General features: G+C 47.1%; 2 protein-coding genes across 5 annotated transcripts in view; one reads left to right on the forward strand and one right to left on the reverse strand.

Annotated features, from left to right (window-relative positions):
• The window catches only part of DAP3 (death associated protein 3), a 32,340-nt gene extending 24,301 nt beyond the window's left edge, over positions 1-8,039 (reverse strand). For 2 of the 3 annotated variants that reach the window (XM_054994087.1, XM_054994102.1), the window contains exons 1-4: positions 7,932-8,039; positions 3,486-3,584; positions 2,393-2,439; positions 1,045-1,167 (exon numbers count right to left, since the gene is read on the reverse strand). In XM_054994087.1, the coding sequence (XP_054850062.1) occupies positions 1,045-1,167; positions 2,393-2,437 (168 nt within the window). In that variant the 5' untranslated portion in view covers positions 2,438-2,439; positions 3,486-3,584; positions 7,932-8,039. The remainder of the gene's footprint in view (positions 1-1,044; positions 1,168-2,392; positions 2,440-3,485; positions 3,585-7,931) is intronic. The other variant, XM_054994095.1, reaches the window with a different exon arrangement.
• Positions 8,040-8,396: 357 nt separating this feature from the next.
• The window catches only part of ASH1L (ASH1 like histone lysine methyltransferase), an 81,597-nt gene continuing 69,841 nt past the window's right edge, over positions 8,397-20,152 (forward strand). For both annotated transcript variants that reach the window (XM_054994124.1, XM_054994131.1), the window contains exons 1-2: positions 8,397-8,630; positions 14,068-14,579. In XM_054994124.1, coding sequence (XP_054850099.1) covers positions 14,160-14,579 — 420 coding nt within the window. In that variant the 5' untranslated portion in view covers positions 8,397-8,630; positions 14,068-14,159. The remainder of the gene's footprint in view (positions 8,631-14,067; positions 14,580-20,152) is intronic.

Genomic DNA, 20,152 nt, shown 5'->3' on the forward strand with positions numbered 1-20,152 from the left:
ATGGAAGGGTTGGCAGGCAGAGGGCATGGGAGGGCTGCAAGGCAGGGGGACTGGGGAAGGATGGCAGGAGGGCTCACCTTCCTTCCCCTTTCCCTGGCTCAAATGGGACTTTGGAGGGCAGCTTGCCTTCCCTTTCCATCCCCAGCTCGAGCAGGGCTTGGAAGGGCAGCGGGCGGCTTGCCTTCCCTCTCCATCCCCAGCTCGAGTGGGGCTTGGGAGGATTGGCAGGTGGAGGGGAAAGGGGGGTCTGGGGAAGGCTGAAACGCAGGGGGCGATGTGCCTGTAGTGCTCTCAGCCCCGCTGGAGTCGGCGGGGCTCAGAGGGCAGCGGGTGCTTCGCCCCCCCGTCCCCCGGCTCCACGGAGAGCAGCATGCCAAGCTCTGGCAGGGCCCAGAGGGCAGCGGGCGCTTTGCCCCTGCCCCCATCCCACTGGCGCTTGCAGGTGTGCTGCTCTCCTCCTCCCCCCACTGGGTGTAAACGGGGCAGGGGGACGAAGCACCTGCTGCCCTGTGAGTCCCGCCGGAGCTGGGCCGCATTGCTTCCGTCGCCCCGGCTCTGCCGAGTGCGGTGCAGCCCGGCTCTGGTGGGGCTGACGGGGCAGCAGGCGCTTTGCCCCTGCCCCGTTGCCCCGGCTTTGCGAAAGTGGTGCGGCTGGGTTCGGGGGAGGGAGTCAGAGGACGGCGGGCACTTCGCCGCCGCCTGCTGATGCCACCACCACCACCACCACCCTCCTCCGCCTCCTCCTCCAACTGGGCTAAAAAGGGCAGCGTTCCTTGGCGCCCTTTTTATCCTGGGGCGCCTGCGCAGGCGCCCCAGGATAAAAGTGCGTCGTCTGAAAGACGCTAAGACAATTATGTAGTAGGATTATTATGATTATATGTGACAAGAAAAAGTAGCCCTGTTAATACTCTCTTTTCCAAAATCATATAAGCTGCTGATCGTCAACACCTCTGTCTTCTGATACCCTCCCTCTAGCCAGCACACCAGCCTTTTGGCACCTATTCCAAATTTTCTTATTTTCATAACTCCTTGACAGGAACTCACCGGATCGCTCTCGTTGGTACGGAAGATTGCTCTGGGCTTTTCTGGGTCAGGTTGGGCATCTTGGATCACAGCAGTACTTTGCCAGATCCTGGGACCGGCCCGAAGAAAGAAATCAGGTTCTAACTGTAGAGGAAAAGGAATAACTGTTAGCTAGTAACAAACGACTGTCCCCTTCACAGAGAAGAGTTGCACCTGCTCAGGAAGAGGGCAACGTCCCTTCCTCCAAATGCTGGCTAGATGAGGCAACAACCTAGTAGCAGAGTAACTGCTCTGCATTGTATGGGGGCGGTATGGCTCAACCCTGCTCCCCTTGACCCCAGATTTACTCTTCCAAGGGTTGGTACACCCACAGCCTCCAATCATCCGTCATGCTGAATTGCCCAGAGTGGGTGGCCAAATCCTCATATCCCTCCCAAGAGCAGCAAGCTGCACATGCTCCTTTGAGGCTCCTGACCTCTCACAAGAGGCTAGGTGGTCGCTGCACCTGCCAATGCTGCACCTGCTGGCCCTCTCGCCCTGCCTGGCCGCCTCCAGATGCCACTACAAAGCTGTTTTGGCAGTTCAGCAGATCCTGTAATAGCTACTGCCAATCAGAGGAGACGATACTGAGCTAGATGATCCAATGATCTGACTCAATATAAGGCAGTTTCAAACAGCCCTACAGAAGACTTTGAGCCGTTGTGCATAAGCAGCTTGAGGAATAAAGGGGCAAAAGTAATTCTTTGCACGTGCCTCTTTTATTGCCTTGCTGCCTTGAACTCAGAAGGTAGCTAGAGGACAACCATCATCTCGTCTCAAAATCCTTTAATTAGAGATTTCAGGGATTAAATTAAGACCTTCTGCACTCCTAGCATATATTCTGCTGGTGAGCAATGGGAATCATAAGGAACAGTCAATGGTCCTGGGCCCCACGAGAACTAAAATTCTGTATGAAGGTAAGCGTCCCTCCCAGTTTAAAACCCGCTGGAGCCAAAGCCTGAGCAAGCCAGCTATGTGTGATCTTGAACCCATAAAGTCCGGAGACAGAAACTGCCTCTTGCAGCTTCCAAGAGCTTGGCGAATTTTCCAAAAGCAAGCAAGCAATCACATGGCGGAACCAAGGCTTTGCCTGGAATCCAGAAGCCCATAAGGTGGAGCTGTTCCTATAAGAATCTTTATTCCTCATTAAGCATTTGAATTATACAGTAACCCACAAACCTGGAAAGTGAGACTCCCTGTTTCTCCACAGATGTGGAAAGGCTTGAGAAACTGGAGGTGTGCTTAGCCTAGAGGCAAATATCAGCCCAGCTCACCTGGCAATGTTTTTGCACAGATCTGAGGCAGGGGAACCATTCAGGAGGGTGCTCACCTTGTTTCCCTGGAAGAGAAGCCTCTTCAGATTCCGCAGCAGCATCCCTGCCAATAAAAATCAGAAGGGCTTGCCCAAAACATCCTGCAGAAGATATTTTGTTTCATGAATTTATACTATTCCTTTTAAGAATAAACACATGCCCTGACTTTGTACACTATCAATGCGGCCAATAAATACTCAGAGCAGCATCGTTGAATCAGACTGCTGGTTAGCTTTGGCCCAGCATCCTGTTTCCAGTCGTGGCCAACAAAGATGCTCATTGGAAGTCTAAAAGAAGAGCATGAAGGCATTAGTCCCTCTTCAGTTGTTTGTATCCAGCACCCGGTATTCAGAAGCAGACTGCCTCAGAATATGGAGGTTTTATTGCGCTGGGCATTAATCACCAACAGAGACATCCTACATCATGAATCAGTCCAGCTCATTTTTAATTATGCCCGTTGCATACTAAAGAAACAAAAAAAAAACCTTACCATAAGGGTCAGCCTTGGCCATGATTTAATTTCTGCCTTAGTTTGATGCAGGGAAATCAACAAGGTGTGACAGACAGCTCAGAAACTAACAGATCAGTTGCAGCATCAGCTTTAGTGGCTGTGAAAGCTCAGGCCCACAAGAAGCCTGTCAAATCCTTTATGTGCCGCAAGGCTCTGGATGTTGTTAAGAGATTTAATTCTATATCCTTTGGGGGAATTCTCCCTATTCTGTCTTCCAAGAGGGGCAACCCCCCCCCCAAATTGTGAAGAGCCTTATTGTCTTATCCTAGAATTCTAGAGGTAATCCTAAAGTATTTCTCCACAAAACTGTGAATAATCAGGCATTCCCAGATCAGCCTCTAATCCAGCCACAGAACGTACAGAAAAACGAAGCCTCCTGGAGAAATTCTTTTGTATAATCCTTTCTTCTTAAAAAGCTATAAGCCACCCCCACTGCTTGTGGCCATGAACTTAATCATGCATTGAGAACATACTCTTGGTGCTAAAAGCAGTTTTAGCGTTAAAACACCGGAGCGAAAATTAAAATCAGCCAGAAAATAAAAACGTGGTTTCTTATATAAAACAATTCCAATCTATAGTTTTCAAAGCAGAATACCAACCTCACAATCACAGTAGATTCCAAACAGGCTTTGGTTAACAACAGTATCTATAGGCAGAAGGTATGAACAATGATTATGTCAATATCTCCAGGCTTCTTCCTGAGTGAATGAAATGGACAGAAATGATATCATCTTTGCCAACAGGGGTTTTCAACTCATGACTCCCAACTGAATATCCCACATATAAACATACTACCCCTTTCACTTCAAACATAAGTAGAATAACATTTCCTGACATTTATTTATTCCACTGACATAGGCACCTGTCTATGAATATTTTTAAAGGATCCACAGGTCTCCTAATTCAAAAAACTCTCTAAATTATCAAAACATTAGTTTGCAGTTCATTTTCTGAAGAACCTAGGGGTTAGACCTGGTATTCTTAAACCCTTACAACATCCTGTTTAGAGATGCAAGGGCCCGGGGCCTGCCCAGGACCCCCCCCCCCCGAGGACTGAAAAGAAACTCCTATGAGGTACGAATACTTGTCAGGGATGCTTTAGGCTGTTCCTGCATTGGGCAGGGGGTTGGATTAGACAGTCTGTAAGGCTCCTTCCAATTTTATCATTCTATGATCTCTTTTAGAATTAGTAAAATGCTTCTTAAGGCAAGGTTTTCACACTCAAAATGTATAGCATGAAAAAGTTCGAGAACTTCCATTTTTCCCAATGGATAAATCGGGAAACCTTGAGGAGCCCTGAAAAAAGCCGCCTATGAAATATTTTCTATTTTTGAGAGAGAAAAACCTTGCCTAACAAAGCACTTCACTCACTCCAAATGTACAGCATGAAAAATGCTGAGAACTTTCTGAATTTTTGCATGAAAAAACTGGTAAGCCTGGGGGAGCACTGGAAAAAAGCATGCAGGACTCAAAAAATGAAGAATATCACCAGGATCAAATGATGATAAACTCTCCCAGGAGCTGCTCCAGGTGGCAAGATGGGGAGGTGGGGAATTAACAATGTGAACAGTAAATTATCAATATAGATTTTCCACTGAAGTATGCAGTTATCGTCTCTCCCTATCACTCTGACAAAAGGGTTGTAAGTTATTTCAATGACAAGTAGTTGCCCAAACGTGTGCCTTTCTGGACCTTGGACTTTCTTCTAACACTCAAGCAACATGGGGAGTCGCTAAGCTACAAGCATGTTGTGTCATGAACCTGTGAAAGGAACCTAAGAGAGGACCTAACTGGTGTCGAAGACAGGACCATGGACAGCGGACGAAGAGAAGAAAGCACAAAGAGAGCTGAGAAGGGTGCAGCATCTTAAGGAGCAAACCAGGAACTGCTACAACCAGCTCCTTAGAGACCAACAAGATTTTCAGGGCGTAAGCTTTCAAGAATCAGAGCTCTTCTTCAGATACAGGTACTTTGATTCTTGAAATCTCATACTCTGGAAATCCTGATGCGTAGCCATGTTATTCTGCTGTAACGGTAGAAAAGACCAAGAGACCAGTAGCACCTATAAGACTATAAGATACAGCTAGCTGTATCTGAAGGAGTGAGCTGTGTCTTACAAAGGCTCATACCCTACAATAATTTTTGTTAGTCTTATAGGTGCTACTGGTCTTTTGCTCTTTTCTCCTGGAAAACCTGTTAGTCTCGAAGGTGCCAAAGGACTCAAATCCTGCTACTGTACAGTAGGCCTACACGGCTACCCACCTAAAACCAACAACTCAGAAGTTAAGGCTTCATGACCTGCCAGAAGATTGTGAAGCTCTGGGCTTCAACCAATTAATTTAATTTAATTAATTAAATTTAATTTATTACATTTATATTCCGCCCTCCCCGCTTTCGCAGGCTCAGGGCGGATAACAAACACAAACATCAAATAACCATTAAAACTTTAAAAACACTACATCAATCATTTAAATTACAGCTATGCAAGCATGTAAGTGTCATATATTTACATATAAATAATTAAAATAATTAAAAGCAGCACATAGTTTAGATTTGATGTTCCACACAGCGATTCTTCCAGAGCAAGTATATACACTGTTGGATGTGGACAGCAGCATCTGAGTTCACAGATGGTTCCATGGGGGGGGGGGAGCACCGCCCGGCGTCAGCCATATGCCTGGCAGAATAGCTCCGTCTTACAGGCCCGGCAAAATGCAAGCAAATCTTGCCGGGCCCTAGTCTCATAAGACAGAGCATTCCACCAGGCCGGGGCCAGGACCGAAAAGGCCCTGACCCTGGTCAACGTCAGGCGGGCCTCTCTAGGGCCAGGGACCCTTAAAAGATGTTTCCCGCCTGAACAGAGAGTCCTCCGGGGCTCATATGGGGAGAGATGGTCCCGTAGATATGTCGGTCCCAGTCCGCATAGGGCTTTGTAGGTTAACACCAAAACCTTGAACCTGATTTGGTACTCCACTGGTAACCAATGCAGCTGGTGTAGCATCGGCGTAATATGTTCCCACACCGGTGCTCCAGTGATGACCCACGCCGCTGCATTCTGTACCAGCTGTAACCGCCGGATCAGGCCCATGGGAAGCCCAGCGTAGAGCACGTTACAGTAGTCCAGCCTAGAGGTGACCATTGCTTGGACCACTGTAGTCAAGTTGCGGGGGAATAGATAGGGAGCGAGCTGCCTGGCCTGCCAGAGATAGTAAAAGGAAGACCTGGTAACTGCAGTGATCTGGTCCTCCATCTTCAAGGAGGAATCCAGAATCACCCCCAGGCTCCTAACTCTTGGGGCCGGTGTAAGAACTGCCCCATCAAGTGTAGGAAGCCGGGGTCCCGAAGACATCTCCCCATGACTCAAGTACAGGATCTTCATCTTAGTAGGATTCAATTTCAGCCGACTTTGTCTCAACCAACCAGCCACAGCCTCAAGAACACGCTCCAGGGCATCAGGGGTCGATCCAGGCCGTCCGCCCAACAACAGATAAAGCTGGGTGTCATCCGCATATTGGTGACACCCAAGCCCGAAACTCCGCACCAGCCTGGCAAGGGGGCACATATAGATATTAAATAATAATGGAGAGAGTATCGCTCCCTGCGGCACACCACATACCAGTGGCCTACGAGATGACATTCTCTCTCCAAGCGCCACCCTCTGTGCCTGATCATGGAGGAAGACCAGCCACTGCAGTGCTGATTAGTTGAAGCCCAGGGTTTTAGAGTAATTAATGAGTTTTCTGACGCACCTTAACTCATTACAACCTTCACAACCTCCCTGCAAGGTATGCCAGCAGGATGAAGGGAAGGTTGAGAGAACAGCCAGCTGAAGAACCCAGTGAGTGATTAGAAATAGGGTAGCCTTTTCCCCACTTTGTACTTCAGGATCTTTGGACATGGCCAAGTCTGTGCCTCTTCAGAAGTCAGGCCCAGAATTATAGGCGTGGCCAGAGTGTGACGTTACAGTGACCAGTTGACTGGCTGTGGAGAGGAATGGTTTAAATGCTGTGTCCAGAGAATTCACTGGGTGAGGAAGAAAGAAGGGGCGTCTAGAAAGCCAGTTTGGTGTACTGGTTAAGAGTGGTGGGACTCCCACTCCTCTACTTGAAACCAGCTGAGTGACCTTGGGTCAGTCACAGCTCTCTCAGCCCCACTCCCCTCACAGGTTTATTATTTTTACAGGAAATAATAGCATACTTTGTAACCACTCTGAGTGGGTGTTAAATTGTCCTGAAGGGCGGTATATAGATCAAATATTATTATATTATTATTATTAGAAAGAAGAAAGAGGGAGGAAAACAGCAACACCAAATTGTAACAAAGATAATGGAAATCGTGAAAATGGACAAATTAACTATACTAATGAAAGGACAAATGGAAGAAGATTTTTCTGTTCCATAGACCCCCTTCTACAACTGGATTAAAAACAGATATGAAGACTAGAACATAGTAAACATATAAAGTCACTACTGTAACTTGTTACCAGTAACCACAGTCGAATATTTGGTAGGATGAAATATGATGTATAGATAACTAGAATGTTGATGTAAGTAGACTCAATGTTTTTTTTTCTTCCTTCCTACTTTTTCTTCCCTTACCTATTTCTATCTCTATGGAAAAATCAACAAAATATATCTATTTTTTTGAAAAACAAATCGTAACAACAGGTTGTGAGTCCTGCCAGTGGCACCTGAGAGAACAATAAGAGTTTTAGGGCGCCAGCTTTCGAGAGTCACAGCTCCCTTCTTCAGATATAATAGGGATATTTTGAAGGGATCTATGACTCTCGGAAGCTCAATCTCTGGAAGTATTGCTGGATTTTTAGATGTTGCCAGACTCAAACCCTGCTCCTCTGCTAATATAGGATTGGAGTCCAGTGGCATCTTCGAGACCAAGACTTTCAGAGAAACCAGAGTCAAAGTTCCTTTCTCTAGACACAAATCTTAATAAGAATATGAGCAAGTTTTATGAGCGAAGGAATAAAACCGACAGGGTCTTCGAACCGGCCATCTTCCCCCCCTCCCCCCTTTTAAAACTCGCCTCACCTCAGCGAGCTCCTTCTATGGGCGCCGCCATATTTATTTCTTGGCGGCCAAGGGAGGGGGGGGAGAAAAGGAGGAGGCGATGGAGATGACATCATCTCTTAGAGATACGGGTGGCGTGAAGGGCCACGCTTCCCTCTCCCCCTCACGCCTAGGGCGCGTTGGCTGGCTGCGCGCGCACGCACGCACGCACATGCGCGCGCCTCCCTCCCTGACTCGGTTAGAAAACAGGCGAAGGTCGAACTTCGAGAGAGGGAGGGGGCGGAGCCAAAAGAAGTGAGTGACGTGAGGAAGAGCGCGCGCGCGCGCTGGATGTGTGTGTGTGAGTGAGAGAGTGAGTGAGGTGCGAGGGCGCGTGGGCGTGGCCGAGCGGCGGGCGAGTGGGCGTGGCCGAGGCGCGCGAGCGAGAGCGCGAGGGGGCGGGGCCCGAGGGAGCGCCGCCGCTGCTGCTTCTGCTGAGGCCGCCGCCGCCGTCGCTGCCGCCGCTCCCGCCGCCATTTTGGATCCGCGGCCGCCCTCAGCGCGGCGCGAAGGGGAGCCCGCCCGCCCCCGCGACGCCCTTTCCCGGCTCGCTGCCGCCCCCTCCCCCGGAACGGCGCGCGGGGCTCGCCTTGGCCTGGCCTGGCCACGCAGGGCGGGTGGCCGGGCCTTGGGAGGATGAGGCGCTGCGGAGGAGCCCCGGCCGGGCCTCGCTGCGATACGGTGAGGGGGAGAGCGACGGGCGAGGGAGGCCCGGCCGTGACAGGGCCCCGCGTCTGAGGAGGGGAGGGGAAGGGAAGGGGGGGTTCTTGACAGGGCTCCCTCCCCTCAGCCCTAGAGAGGGAGCCTCCGGGGGGGGGGGCGAGGAGGGCCTTACCGTCAGGCTTTGGCACGGGGGTGGGTGGGTGGGGGGAATCCCTAGGAGGCTCTTTCCAGGCGCTGGGGCGGGGGGGTCCTCGCAGCCTTTCCCCCCTTCCCTTTGGCGTGCTTATGGGATTCTTGCAGCCTCCCCCCGCCCCTTGGAAGAACGGTGCATGTTGATCCCGCGCAGGCTTTGCTTTGCAGGGGGAGGCTTGTTATTTTCTCCTGGGCACGCATGGGAGGGTAAGGTAGGTGTGGAAATCCTTGCAGATTGGATGCCAGAGAATCTGGAAGCTGTAGGGATCCCCGATTCTTGCTTTGGGGCTAAGGCAGCGTGCAGGGGTGGGGAGGTAATCTTATACGAAATTTTTGCAACCTTGGGGGAGCATTGAGTGGTTCTCAACAGGGCCGCTGTTTGAAGGTGAAAGGTGTGATGCTCAGGCTTCTCTGTGCATTGGGCGGGGTAGGGGGCCAAGTCTCCCAGAGAGATGTTTGATCCTGTCGTGGGTGTGTGTACGTATGGGTGTACACATGCACATATGTAAAGCAAGATTCGAGTCCAGTCGCACCTTAAAAAACCAATGACTGGATCCCAGCCTTGCTTTTCTGCTACAGACCCACACAGCTAACCACCTGAAACTACGCATGCATGTAGGCTCTTGGCGGAGTCTTGTGCCGATTGGGAGCAGAAGGGGAATCCTGGGTGGGTGGGCGTAACAAGATGGCAATTCTGTTGGTCTCGCACTTGCGTGTGTGGCCTCCTTAACAGCTCAACCCTGATTACATAGCTGGAATCTTTGATGGCAGGGGATTTAGATAATGTTGTCTTCTAGAAAAGACAGCATGATATGTTTGATACAGATCTAATATATATCTGTTGGACGTGGGGTGCGTGTGTAAGAGCTGCTGTTTAATGCCTGCCACGTCAAATATGCCAGATTTCCTGTTGAGTATATTGTAGGAAATAACACACTGTTCGGTGGTTTCTTTTTCACACACACACGTGTGTGTGTTTTGCTGCATGTGCAAGCGTTGGGGAAACCCACAGCCAGTCGTCACTTCCTAGCATGGTAAAGTAGATCATCACACATAACGGTCTACATGTGCCTTGCTCGATTTGTATTGTTTGAAATGGCTCTCAGCTCCTGAGGAGGCAGGAGGGATTCTTGACAGCTTGGCCACACTGTTAAAACTGTAAGCAAATGAGTGGCGATTCCTGACAAAACCTTTTTGAGGGAAGCTGGGATTTCCATCAAAATTGCTTCCAGAATATCATGGGCTTAAAGTATCTGACCCTGAAGCCATCTCTCAAGCTGTGTGGCTTTTAGATTAACCTCTTAGTCCTCCCCCTGAATCTAAGCCAAAATATATGTAGTTGCGTTTATGTATATTTTTCCTCATCCCTTTCCCCCCAGTCCACTTTCTCCTTGTGTGTTAAAATTTAGATTGCAATCTCTTTTGAACAAGTGCCTTGTTTGTTTGTTTATGCTACTAAATAAGAAAGAAATACCTGGGGAAGAGGGGTCTTTTAATTTCTTTGCAGTAAATAGAAGGGTTTTTAAATCCATGTGATGATCCTGTTTAATTTCAGGGCGTTATGACCTGGTTTGCGTTTGTTCCTGAAGAGCTCCCTTGTTGATTCCTCAGTTTCTGTTTGTTACCTGATCTTACTTGACTTGGGTGTTTCTCGGTTGTTATGTTTTCCTTCCTTTTTCCTCTAATACCGTTTATCTTTTTATCCATTGGCTTGCAAGATTAGTTGTGTGTGGGACTGGAGCTGCTGGATAACCTTGATGCTCTCCACTTCCCAGCTAACCTTTCAGAGTTGGGTCACAAGTTTTTGGCTTGTCCACCCCCTCCAAGCAAGGGAAGAGTCATTGCAGCAGTATGAAGAAGACCTGGCATATGCATGTGCCAAATCGTACCATTTATTTATTGTTCTTCCTACTTACTGATCTTGTAGACATCTCAGAGGAAAGCTCCTAAAGGGCTTCTTTCCAGACTGATCGGATTCATACCTCCTTAGAGGCACCTTTGCTATAGGATTTGTGGCCAGGTCAGTCTGTGCACCCTTCATAGAGGTGTGTTTTTGGCATATAATGTGGTCTCTTGGGACCACTGTCTTTTTTTTACAACTTGTAAACGAGTGCTTTGATGTATGGCCGTATGATGTGCCTTTGGAGGAGTACTGTCCAGTAGCAGAGCATCAGCTTGGATGCAGAACGTTGAGTCTCTGGAGTCTCTAGTTTTAAAAAAACATCTCCAATAGCAAATGCTGGCAAGATTTCCTCCTGAAATCTTGGGGAGTGGTAGAGATTCAGTCCTTGCCATCTCCAGAGAGCAAGGGGCTTGGTGAGCAGGTGTTCAGAAAGTCCTTTCTCTGCTTGCTGTTCAATGCTCGAAGAAGGCAGATTTGTACATGTTATAATACGGGAAAGCTGATGCATGCCTCATTTTCTGTGAGGAGTTGCATGACACCCAGACTTTTTTTGAGTGTACATAATTGAGTATGTGGAACTTATCAATGTATGTGTTTGCTTCTTCATCTAAGAAGTTTGAGACGGTGTATAAGAGGTTACACAATATCCTGGTATGCTGTGGTGTAGGATAAGAAATAAGGACACAACAGCTTAATCACTGAAGGAGAGTTTGAACCCTGTTCTATTTCTCATCTTAATTTATTTAGGATATTTATATACCCACCCTTCTCCCAAGTCTCTCATAACCTAAGGTGTGAAGCAAAGGGGCAAGCTAGACAGACAACTGCTCTCTCAACTCTTATTACCATGATGGCCCTACATAGAATTGGTTTCCTTCTCATTCTGCCTAATAGTTCTGTCTTACTCAGAAACTTGTATATTTTTTTGTGACTGTTGGTGGTAAGAAACATTTCGCCTGTGCTTCACTTGGGGCTGACATGGCAACAGCTGTCTCCTATGTGTGTTGGCATTAGCACAGGGAACCCCAAGGAATAGCTTCTTGGAATTGTCCAGGAAAGCTGCTCGTTGTGACAACTGCATTTTGGAGGGAACGTTCGACTCGCGGATTTGTGTTTTTGGAGAAATTGGCCCCAGGCAAAGAGCTCCTCCTTGCAAATTTGTTTATTTTTTTACTTCATTTATATCCCACCTTTCTTCCCAGTGGAGACTCAAAGCTGTTTGTGTGATTCTCCTCTTCTCCATTTTATTCTCATGACAACCCTTTGAGGTAGGTCAGGTTGGCAATGTGTGACTGGCCCAAGGTCACCCAATGAGCTTCCATGGCAGATTGGGGATTTGAACCCGGGTCTCCCAGATCCTGAGCTGACACACTAACCGCGATAAGATCCCAAAGTCCTCAGCTATTTGTCTTATCTAATGAAGCAAGATTGTTAAAAAGTTGTATTTTTAGGTGACCTCGGATTCTGCCGCTCTGATACCAGTTGTCTGGAATTGAGAGAGTGAGTTTTGAATGACTGGTGGGCTCCTGTGAGACATCTTTAGTTCTCAACTTGCGCTGAGAGGGAAATACCTGGGATTTGTGATGTTGGCCCAAGGCTACAGTCTGGGACTTCATAGTATACTATCAGTACTCGTGGACCAAGTGCAGTTTCTGCAAACAAGTCTGTCGGAGTTGCTGGGCTCCCAATTATTTTTTGTTAGCCTGACAGTCCCTCACATACTTAAGTAAGATTTCTGGCACATCGGCTTTAGAGGAAAAATCTAATCCTTTCCCAGTTTACAAAACTTGGTTGCTTGAAGTTGTTAGTTGACTGTAGGAGATTGGGTGAGTAGTCATTTACAGCTGCCCTTCGTGTGGAGCCTTCCGTCTCTAGTTTTCATCTTGTCCACACCAGTATGGAAAGCTATGACTGTCAAAGATACCAGGTGCCAGCCCACTTGGGCACTTAGAAATTTGTCGCTAGCTCTTAGGAACTTGAAGTATTCTGCTCTGTGCAGGGCTGGTAACTGAAAATATCTTTCCAGTTTAAGAGGCAGGAGATCGGAGAAAGAGGCAATAATCAAGCAGAGGAGGGAGGTGAGGGACAGCAGTCTGAAATGTAGAAGCTGCTAGGGGCAAATGTGGCAGAAGAAAGTGCAGCAGGAGCTCTGGTTGGGGGAAGCGGCAGAGGATTCTTTAAGAGGGAGAGGAGGCAGCAGCATTGGCTTGTGGCTCTCTGATCTTGGCAGGAGTTTCTAAGGCCTTACTTGTTGCTCGTCACTCACCTGGTGAGAGGCGACTCTTTAGGAGGAATCCACTAGAGGGCATCCCTGAGGCTTGTGCATCGGAACTGGTAAAGGAGGAAGGAGGGCTGCCCTAGTTGCCGAACAACCACTATGGAAACACTTGGAAAATATTGCTGCAGTTATCCTGTGATTGTATTGCCAGCCATGCGTGGTGTAACTTAAACAAAAAAGTAGTCTGGTGAATGAGATTGACAGCTGCCTAAATAAAATTCAACTTCAGCCTAAATAAAATTCAGCTTCAGATGGAAAGAGAGAGGAAAGTCAGAGTAATTTTAGTCAGACAGGCAAAGGCACAAGACAATAAATATTACACGGAAGAAGCTGGTAGTCATAAATAGCACAGAAGCTCTGAAGATTGGAACCTTTTTCAGATTTTTCCTGGCATCTTTTTTCCTTTCTTAAAACTATGAGGACAGGAAACCTGTGTCTTTTTACAGCTCTTGTTTGTGCTAGTGGATCCCATAGTCTGTTTGTTCCATTGGTCTCTATTTCATCTTCTGCACATACGTGGAGCTTCTCTCTCTCTCCCTTGAGGGCTTCTCCATTCAGTCTTAGGGGAAGGGGCCATTCTGTGCATGTATCTCTTTGCCACAGAGTGTTTTCTCCAGTTGAATGGAACTGTGTATTCATACAGAAACATGATTTGAATTGCTGCAGCGTGTCCTGTGTGTAGCTACCATTGCTGATCATCAGTGGTGAATCAGAGTGACGTACAGGTGATTGGACAGATCACTTTCACAAAAGCTGGTGTTGCTTTTTAATAACTTAGGACATTAAAAAACAACACCAGCTTTTGTGAAAGTGATCTGTCCAATCACCTGTACGTCACTCTGATTCACCACTGATGATCAGCAATGGTAGCTACACACAGGACACGCTGCAGCAATTCAAATCATGTTTCTGTATAAGAATTGATATGCATGGATAGGCAGGCTAGTAATTTGTGGGCTAACTTCCAGACCTGTTCTGATCTATATTTCATTTATCCAAAATGAAGACTTCGGAACCTCCCCTGTTTTGGCGGTTTGAATAGTCGTTATTCTGATTGTGTTCCTTTTGTGTTTCTCCTGCAGTGAGAAGATGCTGGCTGCAAGTTTCTAGGAAGATTTTTACTGTGGACCATATGCCTGCTGTGTTCTGAAGTTTTGCAACAGCACGTACTGTGATGGACCCTCAGAATACTGCTATGTTAGGGCTGGGTTCTGGTTCTGAAGGGTTTTCTGGGAAAAGCCCCTCTGCAGTTGCCACGGGTGTGGCGGGAGGCAGAAGAGAGTTGGAGCTAGATGGTAGCACTAAGGAGGAGGAAGAGAAGAAGAGGAGCTGTGAGGAGAACGATGGCGAGATTGGCAAGGATGAGAGTCTGTCTGACTCCCAGCAGCAGTTTTCCGTGAAAGAAACAAACTTTTCAGAGGGAAATTTAAAACTGAAAATCGGTCTTCAAGCTAAGAGAACTAAAAAACCTCCTAAGAATCTGGAAAATTATGTCTGCCGGCCTGCCATAAAAACCACTATAAAGCAGCCCAGGAGGGTACAGAAGAGTGGGAAGATGACAGAGGAGAAGAATGACCCCGGCCCTGCAAAGCAAGTGAGTGATGGGTGTCCTTTGTGTTGGCAACATTTATATCATGTCATTGGGAAGGAGGAACAGAAGGGTTCTAGGCGGTAGAAACTGATCCTTCCAAAGGCATCAGTCAATATTTGCAAATACAGGATTTGGTATCTTGGGCGGAATTTGATGTTGAGAGAATCTGATGATAAAAAAAGGTAGATTCGTAGCTTTTTAGTAGTGTTCTTAGTAACCGGGGAAGGGAGCGGTTATAGGACACTTTTGGGGGGTTTCCTTTATCAGAAAGTCAGTAATAGTAGACCAACTTTTCTGGAAAACAGCTTGTCCATGAGGTAGGATTGCTCTGAGAGATGTAGGCTGATTGCAGATGATTGACACATGATAGTCAGCTTTGTGACAGATCGGTCATATCAGCCTTAGTCTCTTTGCCCCTTGCGCAGCACAGTAGTCACTGCCCAACCCTAGTTTACTAATCTTCACCGCACAGAATTTCCACGCTAACCTTTGAGGGTGACTTTTAGGTAGATCTTCAGTTCCTCACATAATCCCCCTTTCTTTAGCCCTGAGCACCAAAGACCTTTCACTCTCAGTTCACTTCTTTTCCATCCTCCAGTCTCTGCACCTGCGCGAACCCATCTTTGAAAACCCTTGTTTTAGGAACAGGGAAAATAGCGAATTTTCTCAGTTTGCATAGTGTGTTCCAGTTGACCTGCTAGTTAATTTATGTTGTTGTCTTGCATTCAGCAAATACGTCCAGAGACAGTCATCTGCTGAAGCCAATCATAGGCATTCCAGTGACAATTAAAATCCAATAAAAATGGTTCTTGGGGAGGGAACTGTCAGCTGAGCTGGATTTAGGTTTGGTGAAGGGATGCCTGGCTGCTGCTAATTTGATGGCAGTTGCGAGAGAGCAACTTATGCCCAGGCCTGATGGGCACAAGTTTCTGTGCTTGCGTGTGTAACAAAACATTTTCCTTAAGTAAGCCTAATAATTTTATTTATGTAATTTTTTTTCTTATTTATGTACTTAAGAGTTCTGTACGTAAATTGTGTCAACCATCCTACATCAGTAGATGTAGCAGTATGACAGGTGGGTATAACAGCATGACAGGTGGGTGAGATAGGTTCCCATAAGACTCCCCAGAAAATCTGTGGCTGAGCTGAGATTTGACCTAGGAGCTGCGTGGCTTGAAGGTGGATGTTCCTTAGGTGAACTCTTATGCTTGTGGGCGCTGCAATGGTTCTGTCACAGGTTTTTGGTTTTTTTTACTTTCAATCCTGTCCAGAAATTAACAGTGTGAAATAGCATTGGTAGAATACATCAGCAGCCCTGTTTGAAAGGGGTATTATTGGCTCATTTAGGAATATGTTTTGTGTTGCTCTTCTCCGAGTAGCTTATGAAAAGAGTTCTCCATTGAAAATCAACAGCAGTGTTACTGAGAGCCAGTTTGGTGTAGCGGTTAAGAGCGCAGGACTCAAATCTGGAGAGCTGGGTTTGCTTCCCCACTCCTCCACTTGAAGCCAGCTGGGTGACCTTAGGCTAGTCACAGTTCTCTGGAGCTCTCTCAGCCCCACCCACCTCACAGGGTGTTTTGTTGTGGGGATAATAATGGCATACTTTGTAAACCACTCTGAGTGGGCATTAAGTTGTCCTGAAGGGTGGTATATAAATCGAACGTTATTATTATTACTTACTTACTTACTTACTTACTTACTTACTTACTTACTTACTTACTTACTTACTTACTTACTTACTTACTTACTTACTTACTTACTTACTTACAGCCCGAACCCATGTTCTGTTTTAAAACAAATGTTATAAAACTTGGGGGAATCCAGAGTTGGTTTTTCTTTTATTCCACAACTGCTCAATCTGCTAAATTCTGCCATGTGTTTACCAGCTCCTTGGAACTTTATACGCAATTTAGGTTCAATTGTTTTCCATAAAGTTGTGGCTCTCAATCTTTTCCACGTTAGCTTTGCTGTTTGTTGCTAGCAGTTCATTCTTAAGCTCGGCTGCTCTACATAACTCTGCTAAAATTAGCATAGCTGTGTATCCTTAGTGGAACTGTTGCCTGTTCAGGGCAAAACTCCTAGTTTCTCAGTCCTCAAAATTTTGGAGTTTGAATCTTTTAAGTCTGACTCAAACTTTAGCATTTGATGATAACTTTCAGGGTCAGAATATTGTGGGGAAAGTCCAGTGCTTGCATTCATCCTTTTTTGTTCCTTCCCCATCTGTAAGTGCCTTGCAGCAGAGACCTGGCCTGAGAGAGAGAGAGAGAGAGATTATGGCATTTCGTTTCTTTTTGTACAGAAAGTGTTAATGAAGAATTAATCGGAGCTCCTTTGCTTCAGATTTGTCCCATGGGGCGGGATAGCCCCTCCCTCCTTATGCATCAAATAGGGGATGAGGCAAACAGTGGCTTAAAGTTTTTCTCACAGTGCACCTCCCTGGAAGGTGCATCTGTACTAGAACGTGTCATTGGGAAGGAAGATTCTTCCCCAGGCGACCAAGCACAGAAGCTTCACAAATTATGGTCTGCCCACCCCACCCCCCTAGGCGACCAATGACTAGTGGAGGCAGGCTAGTAATTGTGGTAAATCTTACTTGCTTATTGCACGGCTCAGTAGTAGAGCATGTGCACTGCACACAAAAGTTCCCAGATTTATTCCTCGGCATCTTTATTTAAAAAGGAGCAAGTAACAGGTGCTGGGAAAGACCCCATCCCTGCTTGGGACCGAGAAGAGCTGCTTCCAGTTGGAGTAGCCAGTGCTGAGCTAGACGTTCCTGTTGAGCGTGTAGTAGCTTAATGAGTGTGGGGTGGAAATACAATTTCCAGCACTAAAGATGCATTAGAGGACAGTATGAAACTTTGGGCAGTGCCCATTTTTAATTTACACCGCAAGATATATTTTTAAGCGCTTTGCAAACAGGGGAAGCTAAGGGGAAATGGAGGCAGGTGAATAGCCACGAACTGTGTAGATTAACACAATTGACTGAGTTTGATGCTGAAGTTACGTTTGGAGTTAAAAAAAAATACACATGGATGCATTTTTAGCATCCGGAGTGTTTTATAACCTTTAATTATCAACACAATAGCCACGTAAGGTAGATTATTACTGCCAGCAAAGCATGGCGAGTGTGCGATAATTCAGGGCTGGCCCTGCAGTGAGGCAGGGTGAGGCGACCTGCCTGAGGCAGCAGATTTTGGATGCCGTTAAAGAGAAGCCGATTGTCAGGTTGTTCGGTGGTGGTGGTGGTTGTTTATCCCTGGGGGCTCCGTTCTGCCTCAGGCACCAGGTTGATTTGGGGGCTGGCCCCGAGGTGGAATTTGCTTTGTGAGCTGGAAGCTGAACACAGAGTCCGTGTGGAGTGATGAGTTGCAGTGATGTTTAATGGAGATGCACGTAGGTTCCTTTTCTGTTTTTAAGGCATATCTTCCAAAAGGGCAGGGGGCGGGGGACAGACTGCATTCTGGGGAAACCAGAAACATTCTGTGTGACCACCTGATGGGCCTGGAGAGAGGGTGGAAGGAAGCGTGTGATACATAGTTAACTCCTGCATAATTTTTCCATAATTGCACCTGTAATATTTCCAATGCTGCATGTGGATTTCTTGCTGATTCTTCTGTAACTTTGGTCATGTACATGTGAAGAACTGTTGAGACTGGGAAGTGCCTAATTGTAGGGTTTGAATGGATTGTCTTGAGGTTTCTTTGCCTCTGGGTTACATGTTTAGGTAACTTGTTCGTTACCTTTTGTTATTGCAGCTGGAAGCAAATAGCAATTAAAGGCACTTAAGGTTGAAATTCTTTCTAGCAAAATTAAGAGCTCTTCAGAGTTGAGAGAGCACATGCACTGTGTGGCTTTGCATCCTGCAGCTGTGTCTTATACTGAGTCAGACCAATGGTCCGTCTAACGCAATATTTTCCTGCTGGCTCTCCAGGACCTCAGAGACCTCTCTGGCCCTTGCTGCCTGGGATCTTTTAACTCTGTTGTCTTCACTGTTTCCAGACCTGGGACTCACCTTTCCCCTGCATGATAGGAGGTCATGTGGCATTGCAGTCATGTGATAGGAACAGAAGTGGTCTGCAGTATGACCTTGCCAGTGTGTGTGTGTGTGTGTGTGTGTGTGTGTGTGTGGAGGGGTGTCCATGCTTCCAGCGCATGCAGGGGGATTAGAGGGTCAGCCAGCAAGGGTGGCAGATGGCTGACCAGGCTATGCATGATGGAGTGAAGAGAGAAGCAAGGGACAGTTTTGTGGGGAAGGGAATTCCAGGACCTGCCTGTGCCTTCCACCACCGAGAGGCCTTGCTTCACCATCCCTTCTGTTGCTTTCTGTGTGTGCAGAGAGAGACCGAGGAGGTGGCTCCCTTCGTCTCTACTAGCAACCGACCCTTCCAAAAAAGCAGCGAGAAATTTGCTAGCTATATAGGAGTTTGCAAACCTACCAGAGGGCCATGAGGGTTGGAAGACTGCTGCTGCTCTCATGGGAGCCCCAGGGACTGAATCGAGGACTTCCTGCCTGCACAGCAGGCGCTCCGCTGCTGAGTCGTGGCCCCTCCCATGCAGAATAGACAAGGTTGCTTCAGAGGTTACCTTTCTGGGTTTGTTATCCTGAATCATCCATCCTTCTTAACTTACGCAGGAAATATTACTTGCTCCGGGCCAGTCACCTTCTGTGCACAGTGCAGTGTGTTGACAGACCGTTTTAAACTATGCCTGTGGCAGCATACTACTAATCACGGAGACACTTATCCTTGGGTAGTCAGGAAACTTTCGTTACTGGGCTCCTCACAGTCAACCTGGTTTATCTTCAGATTAACTCAGTAGTTAATTTTTGAAACTGGTAGCTGCTGGGGCTTGACTTGAATCTAAGCCACATACCCTCTGGCCCAGAAGCCCTCCCCTCTGATAGCAGGTATATAGGGGTTATCTGGGGATTTTCGCTGGTGATAGAAATGCATGTGGATATATTCAGAAGTACTTTCTTCTTAACGTTTCATGTTATGAGGCTGAGCCCAGGATAAGTCCAGGTAATAGATCACCGTACAACAGGAACACGGCAACAGAATTCTCTCTAGACCATTGCTTGTGTGATTCTCCTGTGTGGGCTAGAAGCTTGCCTTTTTTTAAAAAAGAAAAGAAAAGCAGGCAGTGAGGTTCGTAGAATGCCAGAATCTATCCCAAGCCTGATGTGCACATGGTGATCCCTGGTCCTCTTGTGTTTTTAATTGCATATAAGCTGCATGTTCTCTCTACCAGCACATCTGCCCAAAGTCCTTACAAATTTTTTGTCTCCTTTGTCTTTGCTTGTAATGTGCCCAGCTGCTTAGTAGGTATCATTTTGCTTTCCTGGGAAATCACAGTCCAGGAACTGCAGCAGCAGAGCAGTTCGTTGCTTGAGGCGCAGATGGGCAAACGCAGCCACTGGAATATTCCACCTATTTATAGCCGAGCGGCATTCAGACTATTCCGGTCTTGGGGATGATGTGGAGGCACGAAGGTGACAGCAATAAGCTCCGCGCTAACAGCTGTAACGTGATGCAGTTGAGACAATGAGACAAGATGGAACCTGCTTCTGTTCTCTC

Source organism: Eublepharis macularius, chromosome 1 (assembly GCF_028583425.1).
Source record: "Eublepharis macularius isolate TG4126 chromosome 1, MPM_Emac_v1.0, whole genome shotgun sequence".
NCBI lineage: Eukaryota > Metazoa > Chordata > Lepidosauria > Squamata > Eublepharidae > Eublepharis > Eublepharis macularius.